Source organism: Oenanthe melanoleuca, chromosome 14, assembly GCF_029582105.1.
Source record: "Oenanthe melanoleuca isolate GR-GAL-2019-014 chromosome 14, OMel1.0, whole genome shotgun sequence".
NCBI lineage: Eukaryota > Metazoa > Chordata > Aves > Passeriformes > Muscicapidae > Oenanthe > Oenanthe melanoleuca.
Genome location: NC_079348.1, coordinates 15,172,142 through 15,190,252, shown reverse-complemented (window position 1 = coordinate 15,190,252; position 18,111 = coordinate 15,172,142). Strand labels below are relative to the sequence as shown.

The 18,111-nt window shown below is 47.6% G+C and overlaps 1 protein-coding gene across 2 annotated transcripts; it reads left to right on the top strand.

Annotated features, from left to right (window-relative positions):
• The first annotated feature begins 3,447 nt into the window (after window positions 1-3,447).
• Window positions 3,448-17,916, top strand: CCNF (cyclin F). 2 transcript variants are annotated; one of them, XM_056503432.1, is made up of 17 exons: window positions 3,448-3,684; window positions 7,297-7,451; window positions 7,858-7,964; window positions 8,685-8,752; window positions 9,232-9,425; window positions 9,773-9,826; window positions 10,366-10,470; window positions 11,029-11,106; window positions 11,496-11,647; window positions 12,353-12,517; window positions 13,345-13,468; window positions 13,808-13,988; window positions 14,902-14,989; window positions 15,384-15,483; window positions 15,716-15,846; window positions 16,032-16,201; window positions 16,746-17,916. In XM_056503432.1, the coding sequence occupies exons 1-17, from the start codon at window positions 3,657-3,659 to the stop codon at window positions 17,141-17,143; spliced, it is 2,298 nt and encodes a 765-aa protein (XP_056359407.1). In that variant the 5' UTR covers window positions 3,448-3,656; the 3' UTR covers window positions 17,144-17,916. The 2 variants fall into 2 exon arrangements, with proteins under 2 accessions (XP_056359407.1, XP_056359408.1); XM_056503433.1 differs by lacking the exon at window positions 3,448-3,684 and adding an exon at window positions 5,748-5,907.
• The last annotated feature ends 195 nt before the right edge of the window (window positions 17,917-18,111 follow it).

Sequence of the window (18,111 nt, the reverse complement as noted above, 5' to 3'; positions counted from 1 at the left end):
CACGGTGCTGGGGCTCTACTCTGTCACACAGCCTGCCAGGATGAGCGCTTCACACGGGTCAGGCACACATCTGTGAGCTGGCTCAGGGTGCCATGTGCTGATTTCACCTTCTGGGCCAAGCCTTCAGAGGCAGGTGGCAGAGAGCACCAGCAGAACTCACAGCCCTCTTTTTTGCGAAAAAGAAACTTGCTGCATGGCACTTCTGCTAAATCATTTGTTCCTAAAAGCCATGTTCACCCTGCCTCTTCCTTGGTGGGGCCAGCCCTGGATTTTGGAAAGCACAGCATTAACCTACTTCGTGCAAATTGCCTGATCCCTGTTCATGTAGTACCATGGAAGACACTCAAATTACACACAGCAGTAATAAGTATGAAGAAGACTTGTGAAACTGGAGCTTCTAAAATATCAGTGCAGCCCTTTTGGATTAGGAGTCCTGCCTTGAGATGTCCTCATACTGGAAAAATGCACCGACACTGAAAGTTTGATGTCCCATCACATGGGTTTGATGCCACCTCGTGGTAGTTCCATGTCATGATTTGCAAGGCAAAGGTTTCACTCTTGGGATGTTTCCCAAGCAGGTTCCTTATGAGAGAGGAAGAGTTTGGAGAAAGGATGAAGATGTCCAGCTCTTCACTGCTGATTTGCAGCTCCACAGCGCTGTTAATAAATGTTAGTATGAGTGTAAAACAGAGAGATTGCACATTATTCTGTAAAGTATTGTAGAAACACCTTCAGGATATGGAAGTGGCCCTCACAGAATATGCTGAGATGTCCTGACATGAAACTTCAGCCATAGTTGCCTCATCATCCTGGGACTTCAAGACAAACACTTCTACTGAATTCACAGTTAGATTTTCAAATTTGGAGGAGCACTTTCCTCCCTTGGAGAGCAACTTCCCTCTCCAACCCAGTTGTCATTATATTGTGCTAAGGGTATAATAAAGAGCTGAATTATCTCACCCTTTAAAAAGAGAACAGAAATTACTAGGACTGGAACAAATATTTCAACCAAGAATTGGCTCTTTCAAAAGCAAATTGTTCCTGCTCCCCTCTCACCACTCTAGCAGAGAGTGATTTGCCAGGTGCATTCATGGAGCTTTTGAGCCTTTCATGAAGCAAATGGCCCAGATTGCTTTTGTTTGCCCTCTGAACTGCAGGAAAGACACCACTTTACAGCTGCCAGAACACATTCTTGGGCCGTGCTAATATAAAACTCTGATGCTCATTGACTGAATAATCATAGACCATGTACAAATTGTACTGAAATGACTCCCTGTTCCTCACTTTTCCCCAAGCCTCAGGCATGCTCATATCCATGACAGCATCATGTTAGGCCCTCCAGAAGTGCTGGATCCTGAAGCATAGCTGGGACGTTGCTGCAGCTGAGCTAATTACTGCTAGGTTTCAGCTGGGCTGATTAACTTTTATGTAGCCCTGTAATATCAAGGCATTTTGTTTTCAATCCTGGAACTATCTTGGACAGCATTAATCTGGGGGAAAAGCCTCTGCAAATCATGCAGCTCTGCTGTGCAATGAGACAGGTGTCATTTCACTATCTATATACATGAAATTACTTTGACAATGGTGTGTAATGCAATCTGCAGTGTTCAGAGGCTCATCTGCAATGTTTTCACCAGACTGAACACTTCAAATGTCTAAATACAGCTGTTTGTTAAGCTGTTCACTGTCTGAAGAGGGGGTGTTACATTAACCTTTGTTTATATCACTCTCCAAAACCTATTTGACTGAAATTCATCATCTTTGCTCTTTCCTTAAAATCAGCACATTTGAATCTGATCACAATATACAAATTGAGTGGAAAAATAGGAGAGATTTTTCACACATGCCCATCTGAAGAGGTTTTAAAGGCTGAAGTAGCGGAGGCAGTGAGTGAGCAATGATCTGTGTAGCAATGAACCTCTTTCTCTCAAATATGGACTTGGAAAAGTGGGAGCTGATATTTCCTGGCTAAGAGATATTTTCAGCAAAATTTCAGTTTTCCTAGGAGAATATTGGATGTCTTTTAGATGCCATGGTCTCAGGCCTTTGGCTCTCTTCAGGAGGGATCAACACCTTGAATGAAACCAAAGCTGGTAACAGCTCTTGCCCCCAGAGAATCTCAGTTTTGGCAGAACCACGTGTTACACCTCTGTTGAGTTTTACTTAAATCACAACAATCAAGACAAACAAAATGACTTTTTTCTATTTACCTTCATTTCCAGAGCCAGCAGAAGGAAATGAGGAGCCATTCAGATTGAGGAGAAACACAACCCTCCACAGGCTCTTCAGTGGAGGAAAATGCATATAAAAGAAATCACATAGGATCCAAGACTGGCTTGAGTTGAGGGGACCTTAAAGCTCATCCCATTCCATTGGCAGGGACACTTTCCACTATCCCAGGTGGCTCCAAACTCTCTCCAACCTGGCCCTGGATACTTCCAAGGATGGGGCAACCAAGGCTTCTCTGGGCCCCCTGTGCCAGGGCCTCAGCACCCTCACCCTGAACAATGTGATAGGACAGTGATATGACAACGGTTAAGAATGGCTTAAGGCCATTCTCTGTTGTGAAAAATCCCTCTAAACTGATGTGAAATCCAGCTCAAGATTTGGCAATACAGATTAAAACATACACAAATCTGGCTTTCTCTCTCTAGTGACTGACTCTTCCCAGTTGGTTCATTTGTGTTTGGGATGGCGTATCCCACCCAGCATCCGGTTGCCTGTTGGTGATGGTGCAGGTCCCACTCCTGTCCTGCCTGCCATCTCTGGCAGGGGTTACAAACCAGCCTTACAAAAGTCAGATGGCCGTGTTCAGGAACACAAGTCCCACTTCACACCAGTCAGCCTCTGCTCTGGTTTGTCTGTCAGTGATAAAGCCACCTGGATGTTCTGCCATCCAGTTCTGGAGAGAACAAAACAGGCCAAGGTGTACTGCTGCTGAGAATCTCACCTCCCACCTCCCAGTGCCCATCCAGGTTTTGGTTATACCTGTCCCTCAAATACAACCCTCTCTATGTCCTGCCTTCCTCTGCTGCTGCCATGTTTGGGAAGGATGGGATCTACCTGAGGGGACTGCACTGCAGACCACCCAAGGAGAATCTCTTAGCTCTCTGTAGGCAGCTGATTATTCATGTTTTGTTTGCTGGTTCAATTTATTTTTAGTTGACAGAAACAGCTGTGAGGGGGAGAAGAAATGAGAAACAAAAGCTGACAGCATAATTAACTTTTTAACTCAAATTGCTTCTCAATTAAAAGAAGCTAAATATTCCCTGTGCTCCTGGTGCCACTTCTCCTTGTTGGCAGCTGCTGTGTCCCCAGGAACACGACACAGTTTCGCAGATAGAGGTGGAGGTGGGGCTACACAGGAAAAGACTGCCCACAGCTGCTCCTCCCTCTGGGGTCACCTCACGGGACTGGGGGACAACGCATGGGGTTAGCTCAGAGAAGCCATCAGGCTACCTGAGCTCAGCATCCCCAACCACAAAATGAGATCTCTGGTGAGATTTCAAAGCTATTCCAACCCCTTGTGGGGTAGAAGGGTGCAGATACAGAGAAGCATCCAGAAGTTCATGTTCTAACAATAAAAAGTGCTTGTAAAATCCTCAAACAAATCTCATACACGCTACCAGGAAGAAACCTCAGCTCTGCTGGGATTGATGATGTTTACTCAAGGTACAACGCCGAGTAAGTTTCCAGCTACCACTAATTGGGGTGCAGTCATTTCATTTCCTAGAAAACAAGAGCCCCTCTTCTCACTGTTTTTAAGTCTTGTGAGTCTTAAGACTCATAAAAGTCTTCAGCTGAGCAAACTCGCTATCTGTTCTTCCCTACATGGCTTTGCCAGCCTTTTCAATACACCTCCTCATCCCACTCTGCCCTTTGCCTTGTGAGGATCAGGGCTTTCCTCTGAATCCTGTACTCGGGTTTGAACTTTGACTCCCAATTTTCTGCCTAATTCCCCCTCATCCCCACACAAGGCCAGGAAGGGGCAGGAATAGGGGTGTGCGGGGGAGGGATGGGGCAAGGTTACAGCTCAGCACAACAGGAACAGACTGTCTAGCCAATCCCTGGCTCCTTCCCCCAGCAGGAATCACAGAATGGTTTAGGCAGGAAAAGACTACAGTGGATGAAATGGTCCCACCTCCCTGCTCAAGCAGGGTCCTATGACCCAGGATTGTGTCCATGTGGGTTTTGAATATTTCCACTGAGGGAGATTACACCCCCTCTCTGGGCAGCCTCTTCAGTGCTCAGCTGTGCACAGGAAAGTTCTTCCTCGTGTTCAGATGTAATATGCTGTATTTTACTTTTTACCCATTGCCTCCTGTGCTGGGCCCCACAGAGCGGATCCTGGTCTTATGCTCTGACCTCTCCCTGCAGACACTGACAGATATGGATGAGGGCCACTCTCAGCAGTGTGTCCTCTTGAGGCTGAACAGCCCCAGCTCCCTCAGCCTTTCCTCGTCAGGGAGGTGCTCCAGTCCCTTCATCACCTTCCCTCTGTGGACCTGCTGGAGCAGGTCCAGAGGAGGCCGTGGAGATGCTGCAAGAGCTGCAAGCCTCCTGCTCTGCAGCCAGGCTGGGAGAGCTGGGGGTGTTCAGCGTGGAGAGAGAAGGCTCCAGGGACACCTTAGAGTCCCTTCCAGTGCTTAAAGGGGCTCCAAGAGAACTGGAGGGAGACTTGAGACACAGGCCTAGAGACAGAGGACAAGAGGGGATGGCTTCACACTGACAAGTTTAGCTTATTAGGAAGAAATTCTTGGCTGCCAGGGAGGTGAGCCCTGGCACAGGCTGCCCAGAGAAGCTGTGCCCACCCCATCTCTCACAGCGCCCAAGGTCAGGTCAGACGGGGGCTGGAACAACCTGGGGTAGTGGAAGGTGTCCCTGCCCATGGCAGGGAGTGGAACCGGATTGTCCTTCAGGTCCCTTTCATTCTGTAATTCTATACCCACTCCAGGAGCTTCATGTCTCTCCCGTCCTGAGGAGCCCAGAACAGGGCACAGAATTCTAGATGTGCCTTACCAGGGCTAAACAGATGGGCACGATCCCCTCCCTGACCTGCTGGCGATGCCCTTCCCACCCCAGAATCCTCCACCTTGCCCCCAGGACACAGGGCTTGTGAAGGACAGCTGTGACCCCCCTTCTCGGCAGAGCTGTTGTCCAGCCTGGGCTGGGACATGCAACAACCTCCCTGATGCTTTAGCTTCAGCACGGACACCCTCAGGCGCTGGATATTCAAGCTGGAAATCATCAGGCAGATAAGCCTCCACTGCCCCCCTCAACAGCTCCCTTGGCCAGGCAGCCTTGGTTGAGCACAGGTCACTGTGAGAGACACAGCATCGGAAGGGACGGCTGCTCCCGGCTAGGGCCAAAGGAGGAGAAGGGATTCCTGGACCCCGGGGAAGCCGAGGGCGCCGCTGTGCCCCAAACCCACCGCCGGCGCAGGGTAACGAGGCACGGGAACATGGCGGGCACACCGTGAGGGGAGGCGCGGCACCCCCACTTCGCTCTACCGCCCGCACGGCAGGGGGCGCCGTGCCGCCCGCGCATGCGCCGCTGCCCCAGAGGTTCGAACCGCCAACTGTCCCAATTCGAATTCGCATTCTCGCCGACCAATCGCAGCGCGCGGGGCGGGCAGGCCCCGCCCCCACGGCCTCCTGGCCAATGACAGCGCCTGCTGTGTTTAAAACAAGTGCGCGCGGGCGGTGGGCGGGGCTGGCGGGCGGGGCTCCCGCCGCTCCCGGCGCCCACTGGGCGCGCCCGCGCTGCGAGCGGGGCGGGTCAGCCGCGCAGTGCCGCCCGCCCCCGGCGCTCCGGGCCCTCCTCCGCCCGCGCCGCTCTCCGGGAGCCGGGCAGGGCGCTGTGGCCGTGCGCTCTGTCCCCGCGGACGTGCCGCGATGAAGGCGGGCGGTGAGTGTGGCTCTGCCCGCGGGTTCCGCTGTTTCCCGGGTTCTCCTGCGCTGAGGGGCGGCTCCGGAGCGGGCTCTGCCCGCCGGGCGGCTCCTGAGGCGGTCTGAGGGCGGGGGCTAACGGGATACACCGAGCCCGGGCTGAGGGACCGCCGGGACCGGCTGCGGGTATGGGGGGCCGGGCCGACGGCTGCGCGCCCAAATTCAAACGCGGCGGGGGCGGCGCGGCCCGGCTCGGTTCGGGGCTCGGGGTTCGGGGCTCGGGCCGGCTCTGCCGTGCCCTGCTCCCCGCCGGAGCCGTGCCTCAGCCCTTCTGCCACCGCGGGCTCCCTGGCTGCGGCTGCTGGCTGTGCCTGAGCTCTCCTGGCCTCAAAGCCCGGGGGTCAAGATGTGTATTGCGCGTGGGATAACATCTCGGGTGTCTGTGAGGTTGCACGGTGTACAGGAATGTGCAGGAAACTCCATTCAAAAGTAAGAGAAAGTTTTTTACCGTATGGGTGGTTGATGGTACTTGATTGCCCAGAGCGATTGTGGGATCCACATCCTTGGCGTTGTTCAAACTCCCCTGGAGTTTGTCCCCACTTGGCGGGACAATTGTCGTGGGTGGCCCCCAGAGTTCTCTTCTAGCCTAAACCATTCTGGTTTCGTGAAGCAGCACATTGGAAATGAACTTGTGCCTCTTCATGTCTGTAGAAATGGAGCTTTCTCTTTGCTGAGTTGCTCATGTACCCCCGGTCCCTATTTGGATGCTCATATAGGCTGAACTGGCATCCCAGTTTGGGTGTCCATTTTCATGGCAATAATACTGCTGAGGATATATAATACATTTTGTATACACATATATATGTGTGTGTGTATAGATACATACTGCATTGAAAGAATAGTCCAGAAGATATAGGCAATGGATCTTCCATTAGCACCCCTGGCAGCAACTGCTTGGAAAGATAGGATTGAGTAGGTTTGGTGGTCTTCCTTGTATCTCTGGTTGTGTTCCAGGGACTGCTGTCAGTTGAGAAGAAAAAGTTGGGGCATGAGGGAGGTAAATGAAGTGACAGTAGTGACAGTTAAACTATTTGTCACTACTAAACTTGGTCACAGGAGTCAGGACTCAGAGGGGTTCTTGGTGAAGAGCACTTGACCTTGAGCCACCCCTTCTGAGTCTCTTGGCTTCATTAACCAATTTGAACAAGCCCTTTCTGCTCTGTAGCTTAGTCTTGTGGCATTATGAGGCATGAGCTCTATTTCCCTGGTTAATGTGTTTGCAGTGTCCTGTGCTGCAGTGAAGAGGTGCTCAAGTGAACACCTGTCTACGTGTGTAATACTTTGTAGTACCTTTTTTCCTTGTGCTGTTCTATCACTAATTGAGGTGTCCTGTGTTTTTCTTTTGCAGTGGTTCACTGTAGATGTTCCAGATGTTTTTCTTTCCCTTCAAAACGAAGGATAATAAAACGGCCTCGAGTCCTGACATTCTTGAACCTCCCCGAGGATGTTCTGTTTCACATCCTAAAGGGCCTCCCTGCTGCAGACATCCTCTCAGTCAGAGCTGTAAGTGCTGTAGCTTCACCTCTGCCAGGCACCAGTGCTCAGCTCTGCCTCCAGGAGCCTGGGCTGCACACAGAACAGGCTTTTCACATCACAGAGCCTGAAGAAACCCAAAGAGTGCCTGCAGGGTTGAGATTTTTGCTATCCCAGGGACAGTTTCATTTCTCACTGCTCAAGAGTAGTAGCAGTGTTTGACTGTTTTTTGTACCTTTTTTATGACAGTTGTCCTGCCAGATTACTGTGGCTGAACACTTTGGTTTGGCATCTCTTGCCTTACTGGTTATCAAGCAGGCAAGTTAAACATAACTTGTGTTTAATTAGTTACTTCTCTAAAATAAGATTGCAAAGATCTGTTTTTCTGTTGATCCTTTTATTTTGGTAATCAGTATTTTGTGTTTCCTCTGTGCAGGTGCACTCACATCTTAAATACCTTGTGGATAATCATTCCAGTGTTTGGGCACATGCAAGTTTCCAAGACCTGTGGCCATCTCCAAACCATCTGAGGATGTTTGAAAGGTAAGTTTGAAACATCAAATTTGTCTGGCCTTTTAGAAGATGTTTAGATGTTTGAAGGAAGATTATCTGTTCTAATAAGCCCTCAGTGTAATTGAGGGATCTGAGTTGTGCAAAGAGGGGCAATATTTGCTTTGGGAATGAAAAAATGGTTGATGTCACGTCTAAGCTGCAGCTGGTCACTGCTGTCTCTTTAACCAGAGCAGGGCCTATTGCATATACCAAAGTTATTTCTCTTCACAGGCATTAATATTCCAGATTGGAACGTAACACATTCCCTAAAACCTCTTTCTGGTGCTCCCATGTGAGTGAACAAATGAGGTCGGGGGCTCCAGAGAATAATCCTGTTTCTAATTCTGAGTTGGCTTGGTCACTTCTTGTGCAAACAGTGTATTGAAAAACAGGTGAATTTCAGCCACAAAGTTTGAAAGTGTAATAATAAAGCTGCTTTAAAATGACGGGGACATCTTTTTATCCATCTGATTTGAAGGGGATCCATTGGTGTCAGAGAATTCTTTAACAGGTTGAAATGCCATGATAATAGTTTTGCTTCTGGCTGTCACTTCTTTCTGAGGCAGACCACTATGTGCACATCAGTTTGGGAGGGAGGAACACAAGAGCTCGATGTTTTGATGCATGTCCTGGAGGGCACAAAGACCAAACTATGGATTCTGGTGCTAGGAAGGATTTCAGCCTCAAGTGCTTTCTCTGTTTGCCCTTCAGGGCTGCTGAATGTGGTAATTTTGAAGCTGCAGTGAAGCTGAGCTTGGCGTACCTGTACAACGAAGGCTGTAAGTGTGGGAGCTTGTCCTGGGGCTTTGAGGAACATGGCATAGCACAAGGAAGTTTTACATTGCTCTGCTTAGGCACTGGCCATGAGGCTGCCAGGTGTTCAGTCATCCTGGGATTCAGGGTTGGGAGTTGTCCTCTGTCAAACTTGTGATCAAACTCTGCTACTTTGGTAGTGGGACAAATGTATCCAAAGGGCCTGGCAAGTGAGAGGAGGAGCCTCCTGACACAGGGTCCTGGCAAGGCAGTTGGTATCTGAAGAACAAACCCCTCAAATTAGGTTATGTGTTCCTAAAGCCTGACTGTAGTAAGATTTTTCTTCTTTAGCAATCTCCATGGTTGCTAAGGCTCTAAATGACAGAGACAGTTCAACTTCTTCCTGATTGTTTCCTCTAGTCTGTCTTGGCCTGACTGAATGCCAAGCAGGCATTGTGAACAAACTCCAAACGCTACCTGATTCCTGGTTTTCTCTCTGGTTCAGTGTCCATCACGGGCCATGGGCGTGCAGAAGTGAATGGAATAAAGGCATCTCACTACTTCAGCTTGGCAGAGCACCTGAATGTGTGTGCAGTCCCCTTTATCTGGCTCTTCATCCGTCCTCCCTGGTCCTTCTCTGGAAGCTGCTGTAAAGCTGTGGTCTATGAGAGTCTCAAGGCAGAGTGTCAGCTTGACAAGGTCAGGTTTCTTTCTGCCCTTGGCTTTACCCTACGTCACTAACTGCATCTCGTTATTTTGGAAAAAATACTTTTGTTTCCCCAAGGAGCCTCCTGTGCTCTTGTTGTTTCAATGACTGTGGCTCAGTCATTTTATTGAATTTATTGCCGAACCTGCACGTGATAGATCATGGGTGCTGGAGGCCTGTACTGTCTCTTAAGAGAGGTTCAGTGCTATCTCAGGGATAACAAAATATAGAGAAAAGCAAGGGGGGAGGAATGATTGAAAGATAAACCAAAACTGTAGTCTGAAATTACTAGCAAGAATTGCTGTGGTTTAACAATGCTTTATTCTGATGCTTTCTTCAGGCTCAGAAGGGATCTATCCTCCACAGCCTGGCTAAGGTTTTGAATTTCTTTGAGGTGAGCAGTATTTCTGATTTGATGGGTTTGGATTTGGGTTTTTTTTCTGGTGATGCTAATGCTGTTTACCTTGATTAAAAACATAAATCAGCCAGATGCTCTTTTACTCCTCAAATGGCCCAGGAGTTTCTGTTCTCGTGAGTTTAATTTACTGGTTGTTTAAAAGAACATTATTAACTTACTTTATTGAATTGTACAAACAGTGAAATTAATTTTGGCTTAATCATGGGCTTGGATGTCTCAAAGGAAACCTTGCAGTTGTAATGCTTAGCAAAACAAAAAGTAAAATAAAAAGCCTTCAGTGGCAAGCAAGCCAAAAAGTATTTGTCTGGCTGAGGAAAAGCACTAACTGCTCTCAGAGCCTGCATGTGCAAATGGCAGCACTGAGTGGATGTGAGATGCCATTCAGAGGCTGAATGGCATTCCCAAGGGATGGATTCTGCTCTGTATCTTTAGCACAGTGTTCTGTGGCTTCTGAAGTGTTGAGGCATGCACTTGTCTGGACAGAAAAAATACCAATATATGCCTTTTGTTTTTAGGATGAAGGAAAAAAGAAAGAATCCCTTGAACTGCTTGAACAATCATCAAAACAGGGTTGTTTAATCAGCTCCTACCTCCTTTGGGAAAACAACAGAAAAGCTGCTGTAAGTAGTCATTTTTTTGTCTCCAAACAACTTTTACACTAACTTTACACTAACTCTGTTATGTGCAAGGAATGTCCTCAGAAAGGAATTGCTGTTCCTCAGGGCTTACCCTCTTCATAAACAAGGAGGGTGCTGAGAACTCTCTGCAATGAGCTCTGGTGTCTGCCTGGGTGTTTGAAGTGAGGCTATGAGCAGTTGTAGCCAAGGTGCCCCAGAAGCTGCTTTACTCCAACTCTGCTGAAGGCCTGGGCACTGCTGGCCAGTGCTCCCAGGGCTCTGGGGAAGAGGAAGGGGAGGCTCCTGCCTTGCCATTAATAGATCTGCCAAAGCTGTCCCCTTGGAATCATGAGTGACTGCTCTCATTTCCTGTGAGACCTTGGGCAGGAACTGAAAAAAGGTTCTTAAAAACAGTGGTGTCATGATGAGAAACAGACTTGTTGCTGAAATAATAGCTGCACCTGCAGGCAGTGCTTTTTCTCTGGATATTGGTGCTACAATTCTTCTGTTTGTTGTGAAAAACCCATGAGTTTTTACAAATGCTTGTGTTCCTCTCTGTAGATGTCGGATCCTGGCAGATACCTCCAAAGTCTTAGGAAGCTACGAGACTACGCAGCCAAGGGCTGCTGGGAAGCACAGGTAAGACTGAGTTTTCCCAGAAAAACAGTCTTTATTTGGTCCTTCCTGTGCTGCCATTGTAGGTTTAGATTTCTCTTTTCAGAAGCAGGACCAGCATTGCTGAGTAATGTCTTTATGTGCACGTCTGTATCTTCTCTACAGATTCTTTTCTTTGGAAAACTTCTGTGTACCTGTGGCAGAATGGAGTAAAGATGCATCTTTTGATGGACTTTAGGGACTGGCCCCAAATAATCTGTGTGCTCAATATTTAAACTAAACTAAGAACTGCTGGATCAAGTAGTTTCTCATGTGCATGGTTTTCAGCAGGGGAAATGGAGGACTATCCTCTGCTGCCTTAGTTTGCATTTGGTAAAATAATCATACTTTCTTTTGTGTTCTCTCTACTACAGATAGCTTTAGCCAAAGCTTGTGGGAATGGAAGCCAACTAGGATTAGAAGCAAAGTCTTCCAGGGAAATGGTTTCTCAAATCTTTCAAGCTTCCCTTCCTATCAGCAAGCAAAGCATCTTCACTGTGCAGAAAGGAATGAATGAAATAATGAGGTAGGAACTTGGTTCCAAGAGTGAGGCCCCACAGCAGAAACCATTCCCTATTTCCCTCTACATCTCTACAATACCCATTCAATTTCTCTGGGTAACCTGCGCCAGAAGAATTTCTTCCCAGTATTCCATCTAGCTCTTCCATCTGTCAGTGTGAAGCCATTCTCCCTTGTCCTGTCACTTCATGCCTTGTCCAAAGTCCCTATTGACTCCCTTTCCCTAAATTAATAGCCACAACAGTGTCACCTGTGCTAGCCTGCCCCTTAATCCTTGTGGATAAGTTCCTTATCCTTCCATAGGCATACCTCAATACATTCCAGTTGCTCTCCCCTTGCTGGCATTGCTTTCCTAAAAAAGTACATTACCATCCATGGCAGCATTGCAGCCACATGGGTGTCCCACCATGGCTCTGTAATGACAGTGGGATCATGGCCCTGTGACCACACACACATCTCCAACTCCTCCTGTTTATTCCCCACACTGTGTGTGTTGGTGTGCAGAGGGGATGGAGCAGGCAGGTTTTCCAGGAGGGCTGCAAGAGGATACATCACAGCCACAGCCTCACTTGAGTGAGCTGGCTCCTCTCTTGTGAGGCCTCTCAGGAACATTTGTCAGTGCTCTGCTTGGCCTGGCTCATTCCCCAGTTGGATGTCATAGTGTGGGACATCACCTCCCAAGTTCTTCCTTAAGTCTCTCTCCCTGTTCTAGGTATATCCTGGTGGATTGGCTGGTGGAAGTGGCTACCATGAAGGACTTTTCTAGCCTGTGCCTTCACATGACAGTGGGATGTGTGGACCGTTACTTGAAGCTGAGACCTGTCCCTCGTGCTCGGCTCCAGCTTTTGGGAATAGCCTGCATGGTCATTTGCACACGGTGAGGGCTCTGCCTGGTGAGCAGAGGTGGTCATTGTGATCATCCAAATTCCTTCCTGCAGCTCAAACTTCTCCCCCAACCCTGTCCCTTGCTTGTAAAACTAGAAAGGCTCTTTGACTGCTGTTTAACTGTGTTTACATACAAACACAGACTCTGTAAATGAGGCAAGAATGGTAGTTCCTTACAGGTTTTTTTCTTATTTAAATACATAGTTATGGATTGCTCTAAATGCATTCTATCAGCAACTGGAGTCTTTCACACCATATTGGCATGAGAAGGCTGGAAAGGAATAACAGCAGCAGTGTTCCATAGTTGAGCCTGTTTACACTCAGATGAACTGCACAGTGTGGTGGAAGATTATCCGTGTTAATTTCCTAAGTAGCTTGTATCTTAACGTAGGAGAGGTTTCATAGATGAAGAATTAGGATCAGAGAATCACAGACTGGATTGGGTTAGAAGGTACCTAAAAGATTGTGTCATTCCACCCCCTGCCATGGGCAAGGACACCTTTCCCTAACCCAGGTTGCTCCAAATCCCATCCAGCCTGGCCTTGGACACTTCCGGGGATCCAGGGGCAGCCACAGCTTCTCTGGGTATCCTGTGCCAGGGCCTCCCCACTCTCACAGCCAAGAATTTCTCCTGCATTAGGAACTACAAGTAAGTGGTACCATCTTACAGGTGAAATAGAGCTGCAGTTCTTTCTTTGCTGGTCTTCCTGGGAAAGTACCTTGTGAAGTTGTGTAACTCTGGTCATTGTGGGTGCAGTTACCTTCATAAATGCACAAATCCCCTTTCTGCTGGGGCTAACTTACTCTTTAATATTACAGTTTCATCAGCAAAGAGATGCTGACAATACGGGAAGCTGTGTGGCTTACAGACAACTCCTACAAATATGAAGAGTTGGTCAGAATGATGGGAGAGATCATTTCTGCCTTAGAAGGGAAGATAAGGGTGAGTTTGGAAAGTGGATGGACTATTTCCCCCCCTTGGGCTGCTGTTCAAGTCAGGCTGTAGCAGTTCTTACCAGTCAGTTTATGTCAGTGTTCTCAGTGAACTGTGGAGCCTGTGCATGTTGCAGAGCATGCAGATACAGAACCCTCTGCCTTCTGTAGAGATTAAAACTTCAGTTTTACTAGGCCATTTATTCTCTCACTGGAGAATGCTTCAATGTCAATGTAGTAGTTAAACAAAAAAAGCTCCAAATAAACAAAACCCAGCACCTGGAAATAGCTGTTTAAACACTTTGTGCTGGTGTTATATTTCCAACATCTGTTCTCTTTTCTGCACTAGATACCCACCATTTTGGACTACAAAGAAGTTCTGTCAAGCATTGTCTCACTGGAGAGAAGAACTCTTCACCTTTACAGCTTCATCTGTGAGCTGTCCCTCCTGAACACAAGCCTCAGTGTGTATTCCCCAGCCCAGCTGGCTGCTGCTGCACTGCTGCTGACCCAGATATTGCATGGACAAGGTAACCAATCTTACCTTGTGGAGTTGCAGCACAGAGTGCCAGTCTGCCTTCTCATTCTAGGGAGATTTTTGGGGGGTTTTTGGGTGTTAGTTTGTCTTTAGGCAAGATGTCCCAATCACTTGCTAGGGGAAGTGGAGAAAAGGGGGACAGGTATAAGAATGAAGAATGAAGAGCTGAATTCAGCCTGTCTGGCTGTATTGAGCAACCCAGATGATTAGAGGGCTGGAACAGCTCTGCTATAAGGAAAGGCTGGGAGAATTGGGATTGTTCAGCCTGGAGAAGAAAAGCTTCAGGGTGACACCTAATTGTGGCCTTCCAGTACCTAAAAGGAGATGACAGGAGACATGGGCAATCTATTTACAAGGGCCTAGAGAGACAGGACAAGGGTAAATGTCTTCCCACTGCCAGAGGGTTAGATGGGATATTGAGAAGGAATTGTTCCTGGGAGGGTGGGCAGGCACAGGGTGCCCAGAGAAACTGTGGCTGCCCCTGGATCCCTGGCAGTGCCCAAGGCCAGGCTGGATGGGGCTTGGAGCAGCCTGGGACAGTGGAAGGTGTCCCTGCCCATGGCAGGGGGTAGAATGAGATGGGCTTTGAAGTCCCTTCCAACCCAAACCATTCAATGATTCTCTGATTCTATTTTACCTCTTAATAGCAGTGATGAACAAGAGCATTAGCTCAGGCTATGCAAGCTTTGTGTTTACATGAGACTGAAGATTTCTATCTTTATGTATAACATCCATTTGGCAGATAAACCTATCCTTGAAGCCATTTGTGAACTTGAACAAACTATGATATAAGCTTGTAAATATTAATGATCCTTATCCTATTAAAAAAAAAAAAAGCTTACTACAGAACTACTACACTTTATTAGTATGTAATTCAGTATATGTATCTGTACTCTCTTCTCCAGCACATCCCTGGACCAGCCAGCTGTCTGAGTGCACTGGTTTCTCTCAAGAAGACCTGTTGCCCTGTGTGCTGAGCCTCCACCAAAAGTGGTAATGGTTTTGGGACTCTTCAGGGGGGCATATGAGTACTTGGATTGCAGCTCTTGCAAATGTGCTGCACCTGAACAGTCAGCCTTTCCCAGTGAAGGAGGAGCCTTTGGTTAACTGCCTTGCTCCCCTGCCACAAGGCACTAAGGTCCAGTTCAGGGACAGCTGTTCTATTTCTGCCAGCTGGTCTGGCCCCAGGATCACAGAAAACAGGGACAGAAAAGGAATTAGATGCTCATGTGCTCAGAAGCCACCAGGTGTCCTGATGAAGCTGCTGAAGCACCAACTCCTTAGCACAGCACTGAGGGACAGAGGGAAATTACCTAACTTGGCAGGTTTTCTTAATATTGTTTCATAGAATCCATTCTAAGATAGGGGTTTTCATCTTTCTTTCCAGCTTCCATGATGATGTCCCAAAGGATTATAGGCAGGTGTCCCTAATGGCAGTGAAACAGAGATTTGAAGATGAGCGCTATGAAGAAATAGGAAAAGAACAGGTGGGTGAGCAGAGCTGCTGCCCCATGGCAGGCTGTGTGAAAAAAGTGGGAGCTTAAAAATTGAGTTGCAGGGCTCAAGCTGATGTTTGAGTGCCTGTGGGAAGAACTTGCTGAGTTAGATTTCTCCTAGAAAATAAATAGTGTCCTTCTGGCTGCTTAGTTCTTATAAGAGTCTCATGGTCTTACAGGTACTTTGATTTTTAAAAATTTATTTATTTATTGAATATTTTAGGTTATGAGTTACAGCCAGCTCTGCTCATTGTTGGGTGTGAAACAGGAAGACCCAGAGCCCAGTCCCTTGCAAAGGAATGTAGTGGAAATTCAGACTTTCCTCAGCTCTCCCTCTGGAAAGAGAGCTAAAAGGTGAGTATAACTTGTGGCTGTTAGCAACTCTATAAAGATCAGCCAAAGCCTTTCCTCCTCTCTGATATCCTGAGGTTCCATTCCTAAATACAATCAATTTTCCTGTCACCATCTTGACATATGTATTAAAAGAGCAGGAAAAGACTTGGCTTTTAACATGGGGTTTCTGGGGTGTTTTGCTACAGAAGGAGGGAAGACAGCATTGAGGATGACAGAGGCAGCTTTGTGACTACCCCCACAGCAGAGCTGTCCTCCCAGGAAGAAAGTCTGCTGGACAACTTCCTTGACTGGAGTTTAGATTCCTGCTCTGGTTATGAAGGTGATCAGGAAAGTGAAGGCGAGCGAGAAGGAGATGGTGAGCAATTTATTCTTCACAAAAGCAGTCAAGAGGATTAAAACTGTCTTCTCATTTTTGCTTAAAACTGTTTCTCAGGCACCAGATGCCTGAACTTTCAGCTGAAGACCAGTTGGAAAAACTCTTCCCCTTCCCCTGTGGTTATAATTGTTAAACTCTCTCAGAGGTATCTATCAGTTCTTTCTCTGCACTGCTTCAGAACATGATGAGGGGTTTTGTATTTGCTCAGCATTTCAAAGTCAGGCTGTTTGCAGTGCACCAAATGTAATGAATGAGCCACTGTCTTAGAAACAGTAATTAGCTATTGGGTTTTGCTGACCCTGGGCCTGGCTGCTAATTTTGTAACAGCTCTTTGTACCTGTTCAGATAGTCTGAGGGAAGAAATGATGCTATGTGAGTACAGGAAGAACTTAGTGCCCTGCCCTCCAGGTGTGAACAGACAGAAAGTTGACTCTTGTTTGGCTTTTTTTCTGCTTGACTCTGCTGAGTGCTTGCTTGGTTCTGGACTAGGACAAACTAAGGTTTCTCTTTTCCCATCCTGCAGTGACCAGCCCCAGTGGGATCCTGGATGTGACAGTGCTGTACCTGGACCCTGCAGAGCACTGTGGCCAGGACTCCAGTGACGAGGACAGTCTGCCTGGGGAGTGGGATGGCTCTGGGGCACCCCTCAGGGAGGGGGAGCTGCCAAGCGCATATCTCACCCCAAGGAATCCCAACCCAGAGGGGAGCTCGGGCTACTCTTCTGTCAACACTGCCAGTCCTACATCTTCTGTTGAAGGCAGCCCTGGAGCTCCTCCCAAACCTACCTCAGCACTGCCCCACAGCAATTCCATGAACAGGGAGCCGTGCCAGCCCCATCACCTGCATAGGAGGCAAGTCAAGAGAAAAAACATGGCAGAACACACTGAGGAAAGGCTGAACTTAGGCTTCTTAAGCCTCTGATTTCTTCATGCTTTTCACTTTTCCAGGATTCCAGGAAACCGTATTTCTCTAGCAGTCTTACAGGGATGATAGTGAATAATTGTAAATACCTCTAAAATGCCTTTCCTTCAACCTTGTCTATCTGGGCTATTTCCTCCCTTCACAGCTGCCTTTTTATGTATCTCTTATTGTCTGATCCTCTGCTAAGCTTCTGCTCTCTCTGTAAAATTTATAGCCCAGTTTTATCATCCTTCTTAGTGATAGAAAAGAACTGTCCTGTCCCTTGCTTCCTCTGAGGCCTGGCACTGAATGAAAAGAATTGACATTGGTTCTCAAGTTTCTGAATGTAACACTATGCTTCAATTCTTCCACTTGAAAGACCTATTTTGAGGTTGTGCTGCCTTTTTACTCTGTCCAGGTCTCCCTCAGCTCCCTTCTTGTCTGTGGCATTTGCTGCACTGATACAAGGTTTTTATTGAAAAACCCAGAGGTAAATGAAGGCTCACTGCAGGTCTGAGCTGCTCTCTCACCTACCTCTCACATGGTTTAAACTCCATTTGCCTCTTTAGTTGCCATGTTTTCCTCACCTGAGAAATCCTTCTGTGCCTTAACACATAGGAATTGGAATACCAAGGTACAAGACTTCAGTAAGATGTCACTGAAGTTAACATTGGAACTGGACTCCAGGACTGTTCAGAAGTTACTGTGGCATTGGCAACAGTTCAGATACACACAGTGTAGTGATTGTTTACTGACTGAAATTTTTTTTTTTTTATAAAATTGTTGTGTTAGTAGAGATGGGTCCTGGTCTTCCTTCCCCTCATCCCCTGGCCTGAGGCTTGGCAAGTGCTGGGATAAGGTCAGGGTTTACCTCTGAGCGGAGTTCTGAAGGTTAAATTGGCACTGCCTGAAGGCTATTTACATAAATCTCACAAGGAGCACAGGGCTCAAATCACCTTCACAAACCTACAGCAGCTCCAGAAAGGCCT